The following is a 15,222-nucleotide window of genomic DNA, read 5'->3' as shown; positions in this document are numbered from 1 at the left end:
CCACCGGCAGATAGAGGAGGTGGCTGATATCCAGAAATCCTACCAGTGGCTGGACAAAGCTGGACTGAAAGACAGCACAGAGGCACTAATCATGGCAGCACAAGAACAAGCTCTGAGCACAAGATCCATAGAGGCTGGGGTCTATCACACCAGGCAAGACCCCAGGTGCAGGCTGTGTAAAGATGCCCCAGAGACAATCCAGCACATAACAGCAGGGTGCAAGATGCTAGCAGGCAAGGCATACATGGAACGCCATAACCAAGTGGCCGGCATAGTGTACAGGAACATCTGTGCCGAGTATAACCTGGAAGTCCCGAGGTCAAAATGGGAGATGCCCCCAAGGGTGGTGGAGAATGACCGAGCTAAGATCCTGTGGGACTTCCAGATACAGACGGACAAAATGGTGGTGGCTAACCAACCGGACATAGTGGTGGTAGACAAACAGAAGAAGACGGCCGTAGTGATCGATGTAGCGGTTCCGAATGACAGCAATATCAGGAAGAAGGAACACGAGAAGCTGGAGAAATACCAAGGGCTCAGAGAAGAGCTCGAGAGGATGTGGAGGGTGAAGGTAACGGTGGTCCCCGTGGTAATCGGAGCACTAGGTGCGGTGACTCCCAAGCTAGGCGAGTGGCTCCAGCAGATCCCGGGAACAACATCGGAGATCTCTGTCCAGAAGAGCGCAGTCCTGGGAACAGCTAAGATACTGCGCAGGACCCTCAAGCTCCCAGGCCTCTGGTAGAGGACCCGAGCTTGAAGGATAAACCGCCCGCAGGGGCGTGCTGGGTGTTTTTTTTTTATATATATATATATATATACACACACACACACACACACACACAATACACATGCAAACGACTGTGTAACAAAATTAAGAGAATACTTGAATAACCTTAACTTTTTGATACCTTAAATATCACTATAATTTACCCGCAATATTCAATATGACCCAAAATAAATGACCAAACCCATAAACACATTTGGAATGTTTCTATAGGAGCCAGGGCTGAGAGCCATTTTCCAATAACTGTTTCTAAAACCTACAATCATTTTTCAGCCACAGTTATTGCCCCCTTACTGGCCATTAAATAGAATGTGGACTTAAGGGCACTTCCACTTTTCAGTCCCCCATGTTTTCATCATTGAGGTTCCTTCGTTTGCCTGTTAAGACAGAAGTGCTAGTATCATTGTTTAGATATCTTTACTAGAAACATTGCATCTATCGAGAAGATTCTATTTTATATACACACACTGCTAGGTAATTGTATTTTCTGTATTAATTAGGTTTTATCTTTATATTTATAACTATTAAAAGCAATTCCTTTTTGCTATACCAAAGGTTCTATCTCAACATTTTTATTACACTCAAAACAACGTGTAAAAAAAACTAACTGACTAATTTAAAACTATAACTATTTCTGAAGTTTCTATGTGAGGTTTATTTTTCTGCTTCACAGAAACACTGTAAATGCCTAACTGACATGAGCATGAGCATACACAAAGAGCACAACTTACATGCTAGTGCATAGTGGTTATGTTAACTCCATCTTGTTTCAAAGGTATAATACAGATTATTTGAAGTTCACTATCTTAGTTTAATGTGTCAGCAAGCTAAAATTTAATTACTTGCACAAAGTTGAGTCCTAATGAGACTGTTTTAAAACAGTACCATTAAATTGTTATAGTTACATCTGGGGAAGTTAAAATGTACCTAAAGTTAGTAGAATCTATCTTCTTGGGGCTGTGAGACATTAAACCAAATGTTACACTTGTTGAGCAAACTACACAGAAAATAGTGCCGTTATCATGATAACTGATGATATTTGGCAATGTAAAAATATTGGCAAAGCCTCAGAATTACATCAGTCTCATCATCTCACTTTTTGAGCATTTGCTGTATGTTAATCCAAAGCTACTTATGCTGATTACATATACATCCCATCATGTAGTTAAATCTTAACTTAAATGTGAATAAAGTTACCTGGTAAGACAAAGCAGACTGTCTTAGTGTGTAAACCCTTTCATATCTACACATCTTTGACAAATGTTTACTCAAAGTATGATTCAGTGATTCATAGATGTATTTTACATCAGCAAATTTACTTATGTCAATGAAAGATACAGAGGCCAACCCACAGTTTAAATTCTCTGGGCTGGTCTTTCTGACAATGATGTGAGAAAAGCATGCAATCCTTGTTTGACAATGTGTCGTTCTCATGAAAATCTGTCCTGAAAGTGTTCCATAATAAAAACAAACAAACTGTATGACAATTCAGTTTAAAATATTTTTCTTTATAATGTTGATGTTTGTCCAAGATTACCATTAAAACTGAGGTATGGAGCATGAGAGAGGGAGTGACAAAATATATCATGACTCAAACAGATGAAGATGAAATGTTGTTATAAGACACTTCATGGGTGTGATTTTAATGTAGACAAAAAGGTGAACACCCAGGATGCATCTTCTGCTCCTCCTAAACTGCAAACATCAAATGAACTATATTACACGGCCCTTTCGGTGAGGTATCAGTTGGTGCACCTTTCCCTCTCTCTGGACAGGGATTGCTCAAAGCCATGAGGTCAGCCAGCATGCAGCTAGAATGGGTGATACCATGGCTCAGCCTTTGCCTTGGCCTATCAGCAGCCACCATTGGTATGTAGTCTATTGTAACACAAAGAGAGTGGTATCCATGACTGTGTGAAGATGAAACTTTAATTATTTCAGCTTTTTTTTCCTTCTGTTTTGTGTTACATTAAGATGAACAGAACTCAAGTACAAGTCATATTTGTCTTCTGACATAATGACGATATGTAGGTGTTATAACTTTTATCTTCTTTTTCTTCTTTTTAAGTCACGGTTCAGGACACTGGAAAAATTCCAGTAATTACAGGTAATTTTTTTTTCAGAGACAAAATAACGCAATGAATAAATAAATGATTAACCATTACACTAGTGTAATGACTTATTTTCTTTCAAAATAGTAGTGAGCCCATCTCACAACAACCAGTTCTGCAGCACATGGGGAAACTACCACTTTAAGACATTTGATGGGAATTTGTTCAGGCTTCCATCCACTTGCAGCTACATCTTTGCATCCCAGTGTAAGGCAGACTACAACAGTTTCAACATTGAGCTCCAACGACAGGAGTCCGATATGGTTACCACCATAAAGAAAGTCACAATGAAACTGGATGGTGAAGTTGTGGAATTAGGCAATGGATTCATCAAAATCAACAATGAACCGTGAGTCTGTCTTACAAATGTGATTTTTCATTGACAGCTGATGCACTGGTTTAATAGACGATTAATATTTAATCTAACTATGATGATTATTTTTTTTATTCCTTATAGTGCTAAAATACCCTTCAGTCGGGGTGGCATTTCAGTAGAAAGCATTGCATCCTATGTTAAAGTTCAGGCAAAGCTGGGATTGGTCTTAATGTGGAATCAAGAAGACTCCCTCTGGGTATGCTTTTTACCTACTGTGTTCGACGCCACTAATGTTTCTGAAGTAATCTATAATAAATAAATTATGCTGATTATAATTACTAAAGAAAGCTAAGTGGATTTTGTGCTTGATACAAATAAATCTTATATACTGCAGATTATAGTAAATAAACTGTATATTATAGTGAACAAATAACTACCAAAGTGTGCTATATGATTTAAACACACTGTGTGTGTCGTGTATTGCTACAGAAATGTTGAGTTTTTTAATTAATATTACCTTTAGCACAGGTAAAAAGCAGCTTTACCAGAGTATTCCTCACTGCACTGTATTATTCAAATAGTAATTATAGATTTCATCTTTATTTTTGCATTTAATTCATATCTAATTTTTGAAATGGTTTTAAGGTTGAACTGGATGCAAAATTCAGAAATCAAACTTGTGGTCTGTGTGGTGACTTCAATAAACTGAATAATGAGTTCACAAATTCAGGTAAGAACTAAATCCTAAAGCTTAAAGAAGACTACAATCCAATTCAGTGATCACACTTGCTAAAACATAATTTCCTATTAGATACAGGGGCTTCTTACTGTATTGAAGAATATGGGGACAAGTGGAAAATCAGTGGTCTGTCTGACAATTGTGAGACCACGTCCTTTAAAGCTAAAGAGTCATGTGAAGTTCCGGTATGTCAAATTATTTTTGCTTGGAAGTATCTTACATATATTTAAATGCATGATATTAAATGCATAATAATCTTTGACCAACAGGAAGATCTCTGCCAGAAACTGAAGACTGAAAGTGCATTTGACAGTTGTCAAGGCCTGATTGAAACCGAGTCCTTCATTGACGCCTGTAAGGAAGATCTGTGCTCCTGTGTCAGCAATGATACGTCTTGTGTGTGTGCGACCATGTCAGAGTACTCCCGTCAGTGTGCTCATGCAGGCGGGACACCAGGGCAGTGGAAGAACCCAGATTTCTGTGGTAAGAACATAAACAAGGGGATTTGTTGTTTTCACTGTACTAACATCCAGTAGCGGTTTCAGATACGGGCGATACGGGCGGTTGCCCGGGGCGGCATCGTGGTGGGGGGCGGCATCACGGGCACCGGCAAAAAAAAAAAAAATGCTCGTACTCATGCTGCCCTGACGTCAGCCAGCGCTTATTGGGAATGGCATAGGCACCGATTGGTTTTCTATTGCCCATTTGCTGGGAGAAAGGGCGCCCTTCCTGCTGCTTGCTGTGCAGAGAGGGGAGGGCGGGTGATTCTGTGACCGGCTGGAGCAGCATCTAATAACCAACTCGCAAAATAAAACAAAATAAAAACAAACCAACAAACACAAAAACACCAGACATTATGATACAGACTTATAATTTGCACCGATGTTTTTTCGAAATTCTATACACAAAAAGTGAGCGCGAGAGCCCTCGGTGCGCCTGCTTGCTGCTGAAGTCAAAGTAAACTTTATTGCCATCTCCACTACATACAGTCCAGTATATAGAGAGACGAGACGACGAGGCTCCAGTTACAGCAGTGCAAGTAAACAAACAATAAATATAAGAAGAGTAAGAAAATAAATCTACACTTTAGGACTAGAGGTAAAGGGATCAATAACAATTTAAAAATTTCTGAAATCTCATAAATGCACCCTAGACAAAGTGAATCTGTGAACTAAGGTGTAGGTGTGTTAGATCATGTTGTGGTGATCCTTGGGTTGAGGGATGGGTGTTCATTCTGGGGTACAAAATTAAAACCAATGGAAATGGACAAGAAGTGTTCGCCCAAGGCGCCAAACAGGCTAGGACTGCCACTGCTAACATCACAATTACTTGTTTATTAATTTTAATTCTAACTTTTGTGTGCTTAAAAGGAAAATCATGCCCCTTCAACCTGGAGTATAAGGAATGTGGTAATCCCTGCATGGACACTTGCAAAAACCGGGGCACAAACCGAGTGTGTAGTGAACACTGTGTTGATGGATGTTTCTGTCCATTTGGTAAGTTTTGTAGCTTCTAGAGGATAATATTCTTTCTTTCTTTTTTTAAATTGGGGCTAGTATGTATTCACTATTATAATTCTTAGGTTATCACTTTTATTCTTTAAATGTATTATTTTTCCTTTTGACACTCTATAGTGTATTTGTGAAGCTAAATTGGATAATATTTGATCAAATGTTGCCATCCTGGGTTGCAACGTTTACCACAGTGAAATCTAAGAAAATTTCTTCTTAGGTCTTTTTAGCCCATTGGGAAAGTGAGGAAAGTGAGGACATCTATGTTAAAAAATAGGAACATTTGGGGCCTCAAAATGTGCCGATGACATACCCATCAGACCTAATGGTGATTTTGTGTATTATCATAAAACTATCTGTTTCCAAAGGGACTGTGTTGGATGATGTCACACATACTGGGTGCATCACTGTTGACAACTGCAGCTGCCCGCATAATGAAGAAATATACCAACCGGGGCAATCCTACTCCGGGCCATGCAAGAGCTGGTAACTGTATCATTTATAACTTCATATCTATATTCACACTGGTTTATGAAGATGAACTGACGGACCTCTGTTTAACAGCACCTGCAAAAATGGTGACTGGATCTGTAATCTTAAAGACTGCCCTGGTGTTTGTTCCATCCTGGGTGGCTCTCACATCACCACCTATGACGATAAAACGTATATGTTTCACGGAGAGTGTTCTTATGTTCTGACAAAGGTGAGGTGAAACAGAAAATAACTTTCTTTTGTTTTTTATATTATTTTTATTGTTATTATTCACAAACATGTATTATACATGTAAACTACATGTGTAAGTGCATTTTTGACTTTTCAATTTTAGGAAATCAAAGGGACTTTCAGCCTTCAAGGCGACTTGGCTAAATGTGAAAAATCTGATAAATCAACTTGTCTGGCTTCAATCACTCTACTACTGTCAGATCATGTGGTAAAATATGTGTATATTTTTATCCAGTTTATTTTGTTTTCCAATGGTTCAGATGGCTTTTCTGATATAGTAATATACTTTGTCCTATAGATTGTTAAAATTGATGCCAGTGGGCGAGTCTTTTACCACACACTGCTCACTCAGCTTCCTCTCTTTTTGGGTGAGCACTTGTTTATCTTTTAGTGAATGAAATCTCAACATTTAAATGAGTCTCATCATTTAATTTGAAAATATATACATATAAAATATATTTCCCTTTACAGATGATATCACAATTTTCCACCCATCTACATTCTTTCTTGTAATGCAAACCACCTACGGGCTTGATGTTGAGATTCAGCTCACACCTGTTATGCAGGTCTACATCAAAGCCAGTGTATCTAATAAAGGAAAACTCGTCGGTGGGTTTGGATTTTGATTGGTTTTGGGATTAAGTTTAAAGTGTGAAGATTGTTATGTTACACCATGATCATCTTTATCCAGGTCTGTGTGGAGATTTTGATAACGATGGATCACAGGACTTCAAAACAACCTCCGGTATAATTGAAAATACAGCTTGGACATTTGCCAACACATGGAAAACCAAGCCAAACTGCCCTGACGTGACAAATATACTCGGGGACCCCTGTAGTTTGAGTACAGAAAAGGGTAGGTCACAGTCATCATGCTCTATGTTTTGTTGATGGCTTATCACTTTTTAAGTAAACCTGTTTCTTTCTGTAGAGGAATATGCCAAACACTGGTGCTCCCAGCTGTCAGACCCAAAAGGTGTTTTTTCACCGTGCCATCCTGTGGTACACCCAGTAAAGTATCAACTTGTAAGCAGGGATTTCTTCTTTTTTGTAATCAAGTGTATGTTTTTATTTTAATTATTTATTAGCTTTAACTGATGATTAAGCTTTTTGCTGTTTCTCTTCGCAGAATTGTATTTATGACACCTGTGCCTGTGAAAAAAGTGAGGATTGCTTGTGTGCTGCTTTGTCCGCCTATGTTCATGCATGTGCTATTGAAGGTGTATTATTGACTGGATGGAGGAACAACACATGCCGTAAGTTTAAATGAAATTATCTACTACAATAAATCATATCTGTCTCTGTTTAAACTGTAAAGGGTCCTTTTTTCTTCCAACAGAGAAATACACAAATGACTGCCCACCTACTTTTGTGTATGACTACAAAATGACAAGCTGTGGTCGCACCTGTCGCTCTCTTAGTCAGTCAGATTTAACATGTGGGGTTGATTTTACTGAGCTTGATGGCTGTGGCTGTGCTGAAGGAACTTATCTAAATGAGAAGAACGAGTGTGTGTTACCCTCACAATGTTCCTGTTACGCTGGAGACACAGTGGTGCATCCCGGGCAGGTTACTACACTCAGTAATGGACAGACTTGGTATGTTTTTCCATATATTCTGTATTTTTATTAATTCATTAATTTAGTTATTTATTTATTTTATGTTTTGATGATGTTTGATGGTTAACATAAAGTAGATAAGAACAAGGGAAGAGAAAACACCAATAATTTAGTATGCTGTGAAGTACTGCACTTGTGCTTGCCAAGATGTTTTTTTGGTGCCTTTATACTTGTAGAAGAGTATGCGATTGATTGGTTGTACTTTGCCCTACAAAAGTCTGCCTAAAGTGGAGTGAAATTGTGGCCAATATATGAGACAAAAACTGTAAACTTGTTACATTTCTATTTTTTGTCTGGAACTTTTTTCCCATGTCCATTTTTCATGGGGCAAGATATTTGATACTCTGAAACCAGGTACTAGTAACCAATGTTCCTTCTAATTTTTTATGTGTCTGAGCAAACACACAAACTCTCTGAGCGGTCCCTTGGACCACCATAAGCAACATTAGACGTGTGCACATCATTGAATCCATCCAAGTTACATGGTTTATTAAAATAATCAAATTACAGCATTTACATTTATGTTGGACTACTTTTAATTAACTGCTTTAATCCACTTACAATGAAAATTTAAAAAATAAATCTTGTTCAAGACCTGTGTAGTATGTTAACACTATTGGAAGTAAAAATAACTTGAACTCCAATTTTGAAAACACAATTTTTTATTATTATTTTTTAAATAAAGCTCTGACTGTATTATGAGTATGAGTCTGTGGTCTGGGAGAGAGTCTTGTAACTCTCTGTCTGTAAAATACAGTATATGATGACCAATGTTGGGCAATTAATTATATAGTTCTTCAAAAAAATGAGTTTTGCAAACAACTAAATTTTTTGCAGCTATTTACCTAAAAATGCAGCCAAGGCGTTTAAAAAAAAAAAAAAACATTTCAAACTACTTACAGAACAATCAACTGTTCTGCATCAAATTTGATGCCACACAAAGTATTTGTGCCACTCCAAAAAATAATTTTTGTCCACTATGAGATAAAGGTGAACATCACAAGCCTGCAGACCTGGCAACAGGAGATGTATCACTCCTGTAACACCTGCAACATTCAGCAGTCGCCTCATTGTTCTGACACACACAACAAAACTAGTGACTACACTACACACTAACTACACAACACATTAACTTCAGACTCCAAACACACGAAACATCGTAAATCTCTCACATCTCCAAACCCTGCCGTCACTCCTAAAACTTCCCCCCTTCCTAAACATCTAAATGTCATGCTGCCAACATTTTTAGATTGGTCAACATGGTACATTTGTCCACCAATAGGAAAGGATGGGGCGGGGTTAGTTTTGTTTTTGCTCACATCATTGGCTGGAGCAGCCACTTACTGACTCACACTACAAAACAGAATAAATTGTTTTAATTCCAATTCAGGTTAGATTTTTTTGGTGCGCAACACAGATTTTCTGTGTGCGGAGACCGTGCCAGCAGTGTGCGATTACACACACTCTTAGAAGGAACATTGCTAGTAACCATTGAATCCAGTTGGATGTAACATCGTTTCAAGTTGACATTGGGCCATAGCAATGCAAATGTGTGGGTTTTGATAGGGTGAAGCAAAGTCAATTAAATACAATAAATAAAATTACGTTTTTTGCTTTACAGTAGTTAGCCTTGGGGGTCCTAAAAACACCATTGTGCACCATTTCAAATATTCTTGTCAAATAGTCCAGCTTGATAATTATTGATATTATTGTGAGATGTAAAATAAAACTGTATTATTGGCAAATTATACATTAAGTAACAAACTGAAGCCACTGTGAAGTGGACATGGACACACTCAGAAAATGGAGACATGCCACACAGTCCAATGTGAATCAAAACAAGCATGCTAGACACACTTGTCAACAAAAGATGGCAGTAATTTAAAGGACGAGTGCAAATAAATAAGAAAAGTTAAAAAAGAACATTGTTTGAGATGAAATGAAAGAGAAATTGCTTTCACTTTGGTAGTTTTACTTGATAGCTATTTTTAGGCAGGGGCAGGGCATGCGTGTTTGGCTTCTTTGTTTTTTAACCCTGTTACAAAACAAATAACTCATTTCATTCAGCAAGTGGACTCACTTAACTCTCAGGGCCTATGCAAATGTGCAAAGAAGTTAAGATTCTGGCAAATTCAAGTTTCATTATATCAAAGAACTTTATTGCTTCACTGATGTGGTTCAGCTTGTGACATGCCCAAGTATCACCAAGTGAAGTTGTCCCAGGAATGTTTAACCTGAATACACACAGCTGCAATTGATACCTTGTTATTTCATTGAACTGATACAATGCATCTCTTTTCTTTGTCTTGCCTATCTTCATTTATGTTTCAGCTCTTGCTATGGTGGAGAATTAACCTGTTCAGGAAAACAAGTGATTCAAAGTAGGTACAAAGTACTTAATTACTGTTCATTAAATGGTTATTTCTACTGAAAAGCAAAGTATAAGTAAATACAACCATACAGTTGTGTCCCTTTAAAGACACTGTCATTGTTCTCAGCATGCACAAGCCCAATGGTTTTCCTCAACTGCTCAAATGCAAAGCCGGGAGAAAAGGGATCTGAGTGCCAAAAAAGCTGCCAGACACTGAACAAACAATGTGTAAGACTGAGAAGCTGATTCATAACTGCCACACATGGACATTACAACAGCATAATCAGTTATTAAGCATATTGATGAAATATGTCTCTGTTATCCTGAACAGATCAGCACAGATTGTATCTCAGGATGTGTATGTCCTGATGGCCTGCTATCAGATAATAATGGAGGCTGTGTAAAGCAGGAGGACTGCCCCTGCCCATATAATGGACAATACTATAAACATGGACAATCTGTTAAAGTAGACTGCAATACATGGTGAGGGCTTTTTTTGTTCTTCTTGGGGTTTTTTCTAACAATTTCCTGTTATTTACTCATCCATCAACTCTGTTTAAATAAAGAGTATATTTTAAAAACACACTAAATAATACTCAAACTCTGGTGTCCCCAAGCATGTTTTTCACATCACTGAAACTTTTTTTTGGGGGGGGGGGCTTTGGGAATAGTTATTTAACAAGATTTAACTTCCCTTTTCAAATCTAAGCACATGCAAAAGCAGCATATGGGAATGTACAGGTCAAGACTGTGGTGGAACCTGTACCATTTATGGAGCAGGGAATTACATCACTTTTGATGAATCAAGATTTGCCTTTAGTGGAGGCTGTAGCTACATCTTCACCCAGGTACAGTCTGCACTTACGTTTAATCTTTATGACCTGTTAAAATCAGTCCTGTGATACTGACATGAGAATCCTGCAGGATTCCTGTGGAGGTGAGAACGGCACCTTTCAGGTACTGACTGAGAGCATCCCCTGCGAAAATGCTGAAAGCGTCTGCTCCTTTGACATCACGCTCTATTTAGGGGTATGTAAATATGAACAGAAATTGCATTTACAAGTTGTTTTTTTTAAAAAGATAGATACCTTAATAATTAATAATTATGCATTACAGGCACCTTCCTTATCTGTTTTTAAATCACGTCTTAAAACATATTTATTTACCTTGGCTTTTAGCATAGCAGGACTTGTTGATGTCTCTTAATATGTTTCTTATTAATTATATTATTTTTAATTTTAAGATATTTTATATGTAATTTAAACTGTTTCCTCTCTGTTTTATATTTGTAGCACTTTGGTCAACATTGTTGGATGTAAAGTGCGTCATAAATAAAGATGCTATGCTATGCTATGCTATTACCTCATTATTATTATCACTATATGAGAAAATGGGTTTTTTGAAAAAGAAACAGGGTACACAGTGTTGTCGTTAATATAGTGAGTTGGACTGTGTGTTTCAACATGAGCCCTGTTCTATTTTTGAAAATTAAGCATGGCAAAAAATTAAATATTAACCTTTTGCTGGGTACTGTAATCTGGTCTACAATTGTTGCAAATCCATACGTATTAATGTTCCTAAATGGTCACATCGTTTTTCACAATTCCCAATTAGCATGTTTTGTTTTTAACAGAACAGTGAAATTCGTCTCTCAGATGAACATATCAAAGTTTTAAAAAAAAACAGTGGGGAAGAAATACCCTATCAAGTCCACACTTTGGGTTTATATCTCGTCATTGAAGCGAAGAATGGCCTTATTGTCATTTGGGATAAAAAGACAACCCTCATGATAAAACTCAGATCTACATTCAAGGTCTGTGAGCACACACACACATACACACATACACATATATAGATAGAGAGAGAGATAGAGAGATATAAACAAACTTGTTCTTTTCTTAGGGCAAAGTCTGCGGTCTGTGTGGAAATTTTGATGGAAATATCAAGAATGATTTCACTACCAGAAATAAAGAAGTTGTGGTTGATCCCCTTATATTCGGAAACAGCTGGCAAGTGTCACCTAGCTGCTCAAGTGCACAAACTCCAAAGGATGCATGTACACTGTACTCACACAGACAGGCATGGGCAGTGAAGCACTGCAGCATTATCAAGAGTGCAGTATTTGAGGCCTGCTATTCAAAGGTAAGTGTTTATGAATGTAAGTAAACGTTTAGGCTATAATGGACCAAAGTCACTCTTTACTTACATTTACAATTACTTATTCCAAAAAGGTGGATCCCCAACAATATTTTGATGCCTGTGTGAGAGACACGTGTGCCTGTAATTCAGGAGGAGATTGTGAATGTTTCTGTTCAGCTGTAGCAGCTTATGCAGCAGCCTGTAATGAGGCAGGAGTGTGCGTGAAATGGAGAACTCCCACCATCTGCCGTGAGCGTTTTTTTTTATTTTTCTGTGACAAGATACATATAAAATGCAAAGTATAATAATAACTGTCAGCATGAGCTAAGTTTACAAATAAGGTTTAATGTAAAATCGAGTTCATTGTTATTTATGATTTATTACTTTTGTTTTATTAGCTGTATTCTGTGATTATTACAACCCTGATGGACAGTGTGAATGGCACTATAAGCCTTGTGGAAGATCATGCATGAAGACATGCAGAAATCCCTCTGGAATATGCTACAATCAACTTCCCGCATTAGAAGGTATGCATTGTAAGAAAAGGAAAGTACATGCATTTGTAGGTTCATAATTATACAGCCAGGCATCACTGACCATGTCTCCTCCTTCTAAGTAAAGTAGATAATGTAGTGTAAATGTGCCCCCATGTTCAACGACTGTTTGAAACCAGCTGTATTGGTGTCCTATATCTACCTTTTAGCTAATTTACTGACAAAATACTTCAGAAACTGGTGACGGGGGCTGCTGCTCTCACTGACATCATGATATTATTATTGACCTATTATTGTACAGTCTTTACTTTACAATACTTTTCAAATTAAAACACCTCGAGGCAACTGTTGAAATTAAATAGAATTTAACTGAATTGAAAGAAAGAACGATTGGATTTTAACCACACATTTATTTCTTAATAAATAAATACGAGGACATCACAAGTTTTTTTTTAACAAAATAAAAAAGCAGTCAAAAAACACATGGTTGAAATAATATTGACCATCGACAAAAGAACAGACCACATTATTAAAACACAACTGAGAGAAAAAATCTGTCAAATGATCCACCAATTAATAAAACAGAAATTCAGCTTTAATATTTAACCAGTAAAATGACCATTTGAAAATGGTCCAAGCTTGAAAAAGGCTGTTATAAAACATTGGCATTTAATAAGAAGATGAGATCAAATTACAATTTCATAAAATTATCCATTCCCAACTATCCCATTCCTCTTACAAAGCACTAGTTACTGGTTTCCTGAAAACATGTTCTTCCCTTCCCATCAGGTATTTCTGAATTATCTGCATTCTGAAAGCTGCAGTTCTGCTCTCTAGGTGAACTAGTCCTTGTCCACCTTTTTCTTTGTGCAAAAAAAGCACAGCCTGGGATATCCAATGTCAGTTATCCCAAAAAAACTTGATCATCAAAGACTGAATTTATTTAATAATAAGGAAGTGGGCTCTAAACAAGTTAATCTATGCCACAATAAAAAACAAACTTAGTTTATAATATATTTATAATAGGCACCCTACCTTTATATGACATCTGCGGTAACAACCATCTCCACTTCCCTAACTTCCCCTCAATTCTTGTTTAGTGTGTCTTCATGTCCCAGTTACACACCCAGATACTTCAAACATCCTCTTTTCCATTTCAAACCACATGGAAGTTTTGGGACCCCAACAATATGACATCACAATGAGCTTGAGACCTCCAAAATATCTTTGACTAGTGACACATTATCAACAATAGACCTGCCTGGCACGCCGTAGGTTTGTGTTCAGTGGACAACATGATTCATCACCTTCTTTGGTCTGTTTGCCAGCACTTTTGACAGTGCACATTATAATCAGTGCACAATAAAGAGACAGGCCACCAGTCCTTAATATAGTGGAGATCACCTTTCTTTGGTAAGAATGTTAGAACAGCTCTCGTGTAGCTCTGAGGCAAAAAAAACTTCAGCGAAGCCCTTCTCAACAACCTCCATGATATCATCACAAAGGTCAGACCAAAAAGCTTTATTGTGCCTTACTGGCATACTTTGTAAAGCAGTATAAACTTCTTTTAATGTTAGAGGCTCCCCCAGCTCCTTGTTGAACTCCTCAGAAACTCTGGATTGACTAGTCCAGAAGTTATTAAAAGTCTTTTAAAAGCTATAAAGATCTGAGTAAAGATCCACTGTGCTTCAATGATGTCACTATCTGCTGTTATAAGATCTCCAGCAGATGATTTCAAACCATGCATGAACTTGATCTGTCCTTTTGGGGGGTTTTCCAATGAAAAGAAAAACTTGTATGTCCATCAGGGAGAGACTTGAGGTTCTCAAACCAACCTTGAGCTCCTGTGAAATCTGCAGACACCTGTAGCTCCACTATGTCAATCTCCAGTTCTCTCATATATTTGGCCGAAGAGACATTGACAGTATACTGTTGACAAAATTCTTTGATTTCAGTTTTTCTCCAATCCCATCACTGCATTAAAGACATAAAATCATATTTTCTACATGTATACACTCTCCAGAAAAAAAAATAGCTGTCTAATCTAGCTGCAGACAAAAATGTTCTCTACTCCTGGCCCATGTATATTGTCTTTCTTGATTGTACATATCCTTCCCTACATCAACTAAAGACTGTGCTTCTGTCAAACACTTTAGAAATGTTTAAGTGCACAAATGAGGTTCTAAATGATTCCTGTCCAACTGATTATTTTCTATACAGCTAAACTCTCCAGCCAAATAAAGAAACTCATCTGGCTGGCAGTTGCATAAGATATCTTCAAGCTTCTGTAAAAAAATAAAAATAAAAAATTCTCTCTGGCCCTGTATTCAGAGCATACATATTCAAAAAATACAATTTTAAAACACTCATACTTTGCCTTCACCACTATTAATCTGCCCTTTATCACCTGATGAA

The 15,222-nt window shown here is 37.5% G+C and overlaps 2 protein-coding genes across 2 annotated transcripts in view; both read left to right on the top strand.

The window, feature by feature from the left end:
* Positions 1-2,589: 2,589 nt before the first annotated feature.
* Positions 2,590-4,338, top strand: LOC146628000 (mucin-2-like). The gene is made up of 6 exons (XM_085359419.1): positions 2,590-2,653; positions 2,983-3,244; positions 3,353-3,467; positions 3,857-3,941; positions 4,023-4,135; positions 4,333-4,338. The coding sequence occupies exons 1-6, from the start codon at positions 2,590-2,592 to the stop codon at positions 4,336-4,338; spliced, it is 645 nt and encodes a 214-aa protein (XP_085215545.1).
* A 22-nt stretch (positions 4,339-4,360) lies between these two features.
* LOC146627999 (mucin-5AC-like) overlaps positions 4,361-15,222 on the top strand; it is a 30,594-nt gene continuing 19,732 nt past the window's right edge. The window contains exons 1-20 of the mRNA XM_085359411.1: positions 4,361-4,433; positions 5,321-5,446; positions 5,830-5,947; positions 6,026-6,164; positions 6,288-6,392; positions 6,483-6,552; positions 6,656-6,793; positions 6,876-7,040; positions 7,116-7,210; positions 7,314-7,440; positions 7,524-7,782; positions 10,135-10,184; positions 10,302-10,402; positions 10,506-10,657; positions 10,884-11,022; positions 11,099-11,203; positions 11,808-11,987; positions 12,077-12,316; positions 12,406-12,562; positions 12,712-12,840. Coding sequence (XP_085215537.1) covers positions 4,361-4,433; positions 5,321-5,446; positions 5,830-5,947; positions 6,026-6,164; positions 6,288-6,392; positions 6,483-6,552; positions 6,656-6,793; positions 6,876-7,040; positions 7,116-7,210; positions 7,314-7,440; positions 7,524-7,782; positions 10,135-10,184; positions 10,302-10,402; positions 10,506-10,657; positions 10,884-11,022; positions 11,099-11,203; positions 11,808-11,987; positions 12,077-12,316; positions 12,406-12,562; positions 12,712-12,840 — 2,668 coding nt within the window. The remainder of the gene's footprint in view (positions 4,434-5,320; positions 5,447-5,829; positions 5,948-6,025; positions 6,165-6,287; positions 6,393-6,482; positions 6,553-6,655; positions 6,794-6,875; positions 7,041-7,115; positions 7,211-7,313; positions 7,441-7,523; positions 7,783-10,134; positions 10,185-10,301; positions 10,403-10,505; positions 10,658-10,883; positions 11,023-11,098; positions 11,204-11,807; positions 11,988-12,076; positions 12,317-12,405; positions 12,563-12,711; positions 12,841-15,222) is intronic.

Source organism: Diplotaxodon limnothrissa, linkage group LG7 (genome assembly GCF_057381915.1).
Source record: "Diplotaxodon limnothrissa isolate DT_005_m linkage group LG7, D_limnothrissa_male_GT1.1, whole genome shotgun sequence".
NCBI lineage: Eukaryota > Metazoa > Chordata > Actinopteri > Cichliformes > Cichlidae > Diplotaxodon > Diplotaxodon limnothrissa.
This window is presented reverse-complemented; position numbering and strand designations above follow the sequence as displayed.

Bases quoted from the DNA above. Each gene is read 5' to 3' on its own strand.
- LOC146628000 (XM_085359419.1), top strand. From the start codon at position 2,590: ATGCAGCTAGAATGGGTGATACCATGGCTCAGCCTTTGCCTTGGCCTA. The intron at 2,654-2,982 runs GTATGTAGTCTA...CTTTCAAAATAG, and splicing joins CCTATCAGCAGCCACCATTG to TAGTGAGCCCATCTCACAAC. The intron at 3,245-3,352 runs GTGAGTCTGTCT...TATTCCTTATAG, and splicing joins ATCAAAATCAACAATGAACC to TGCTAAAATACCCTTCAGTC.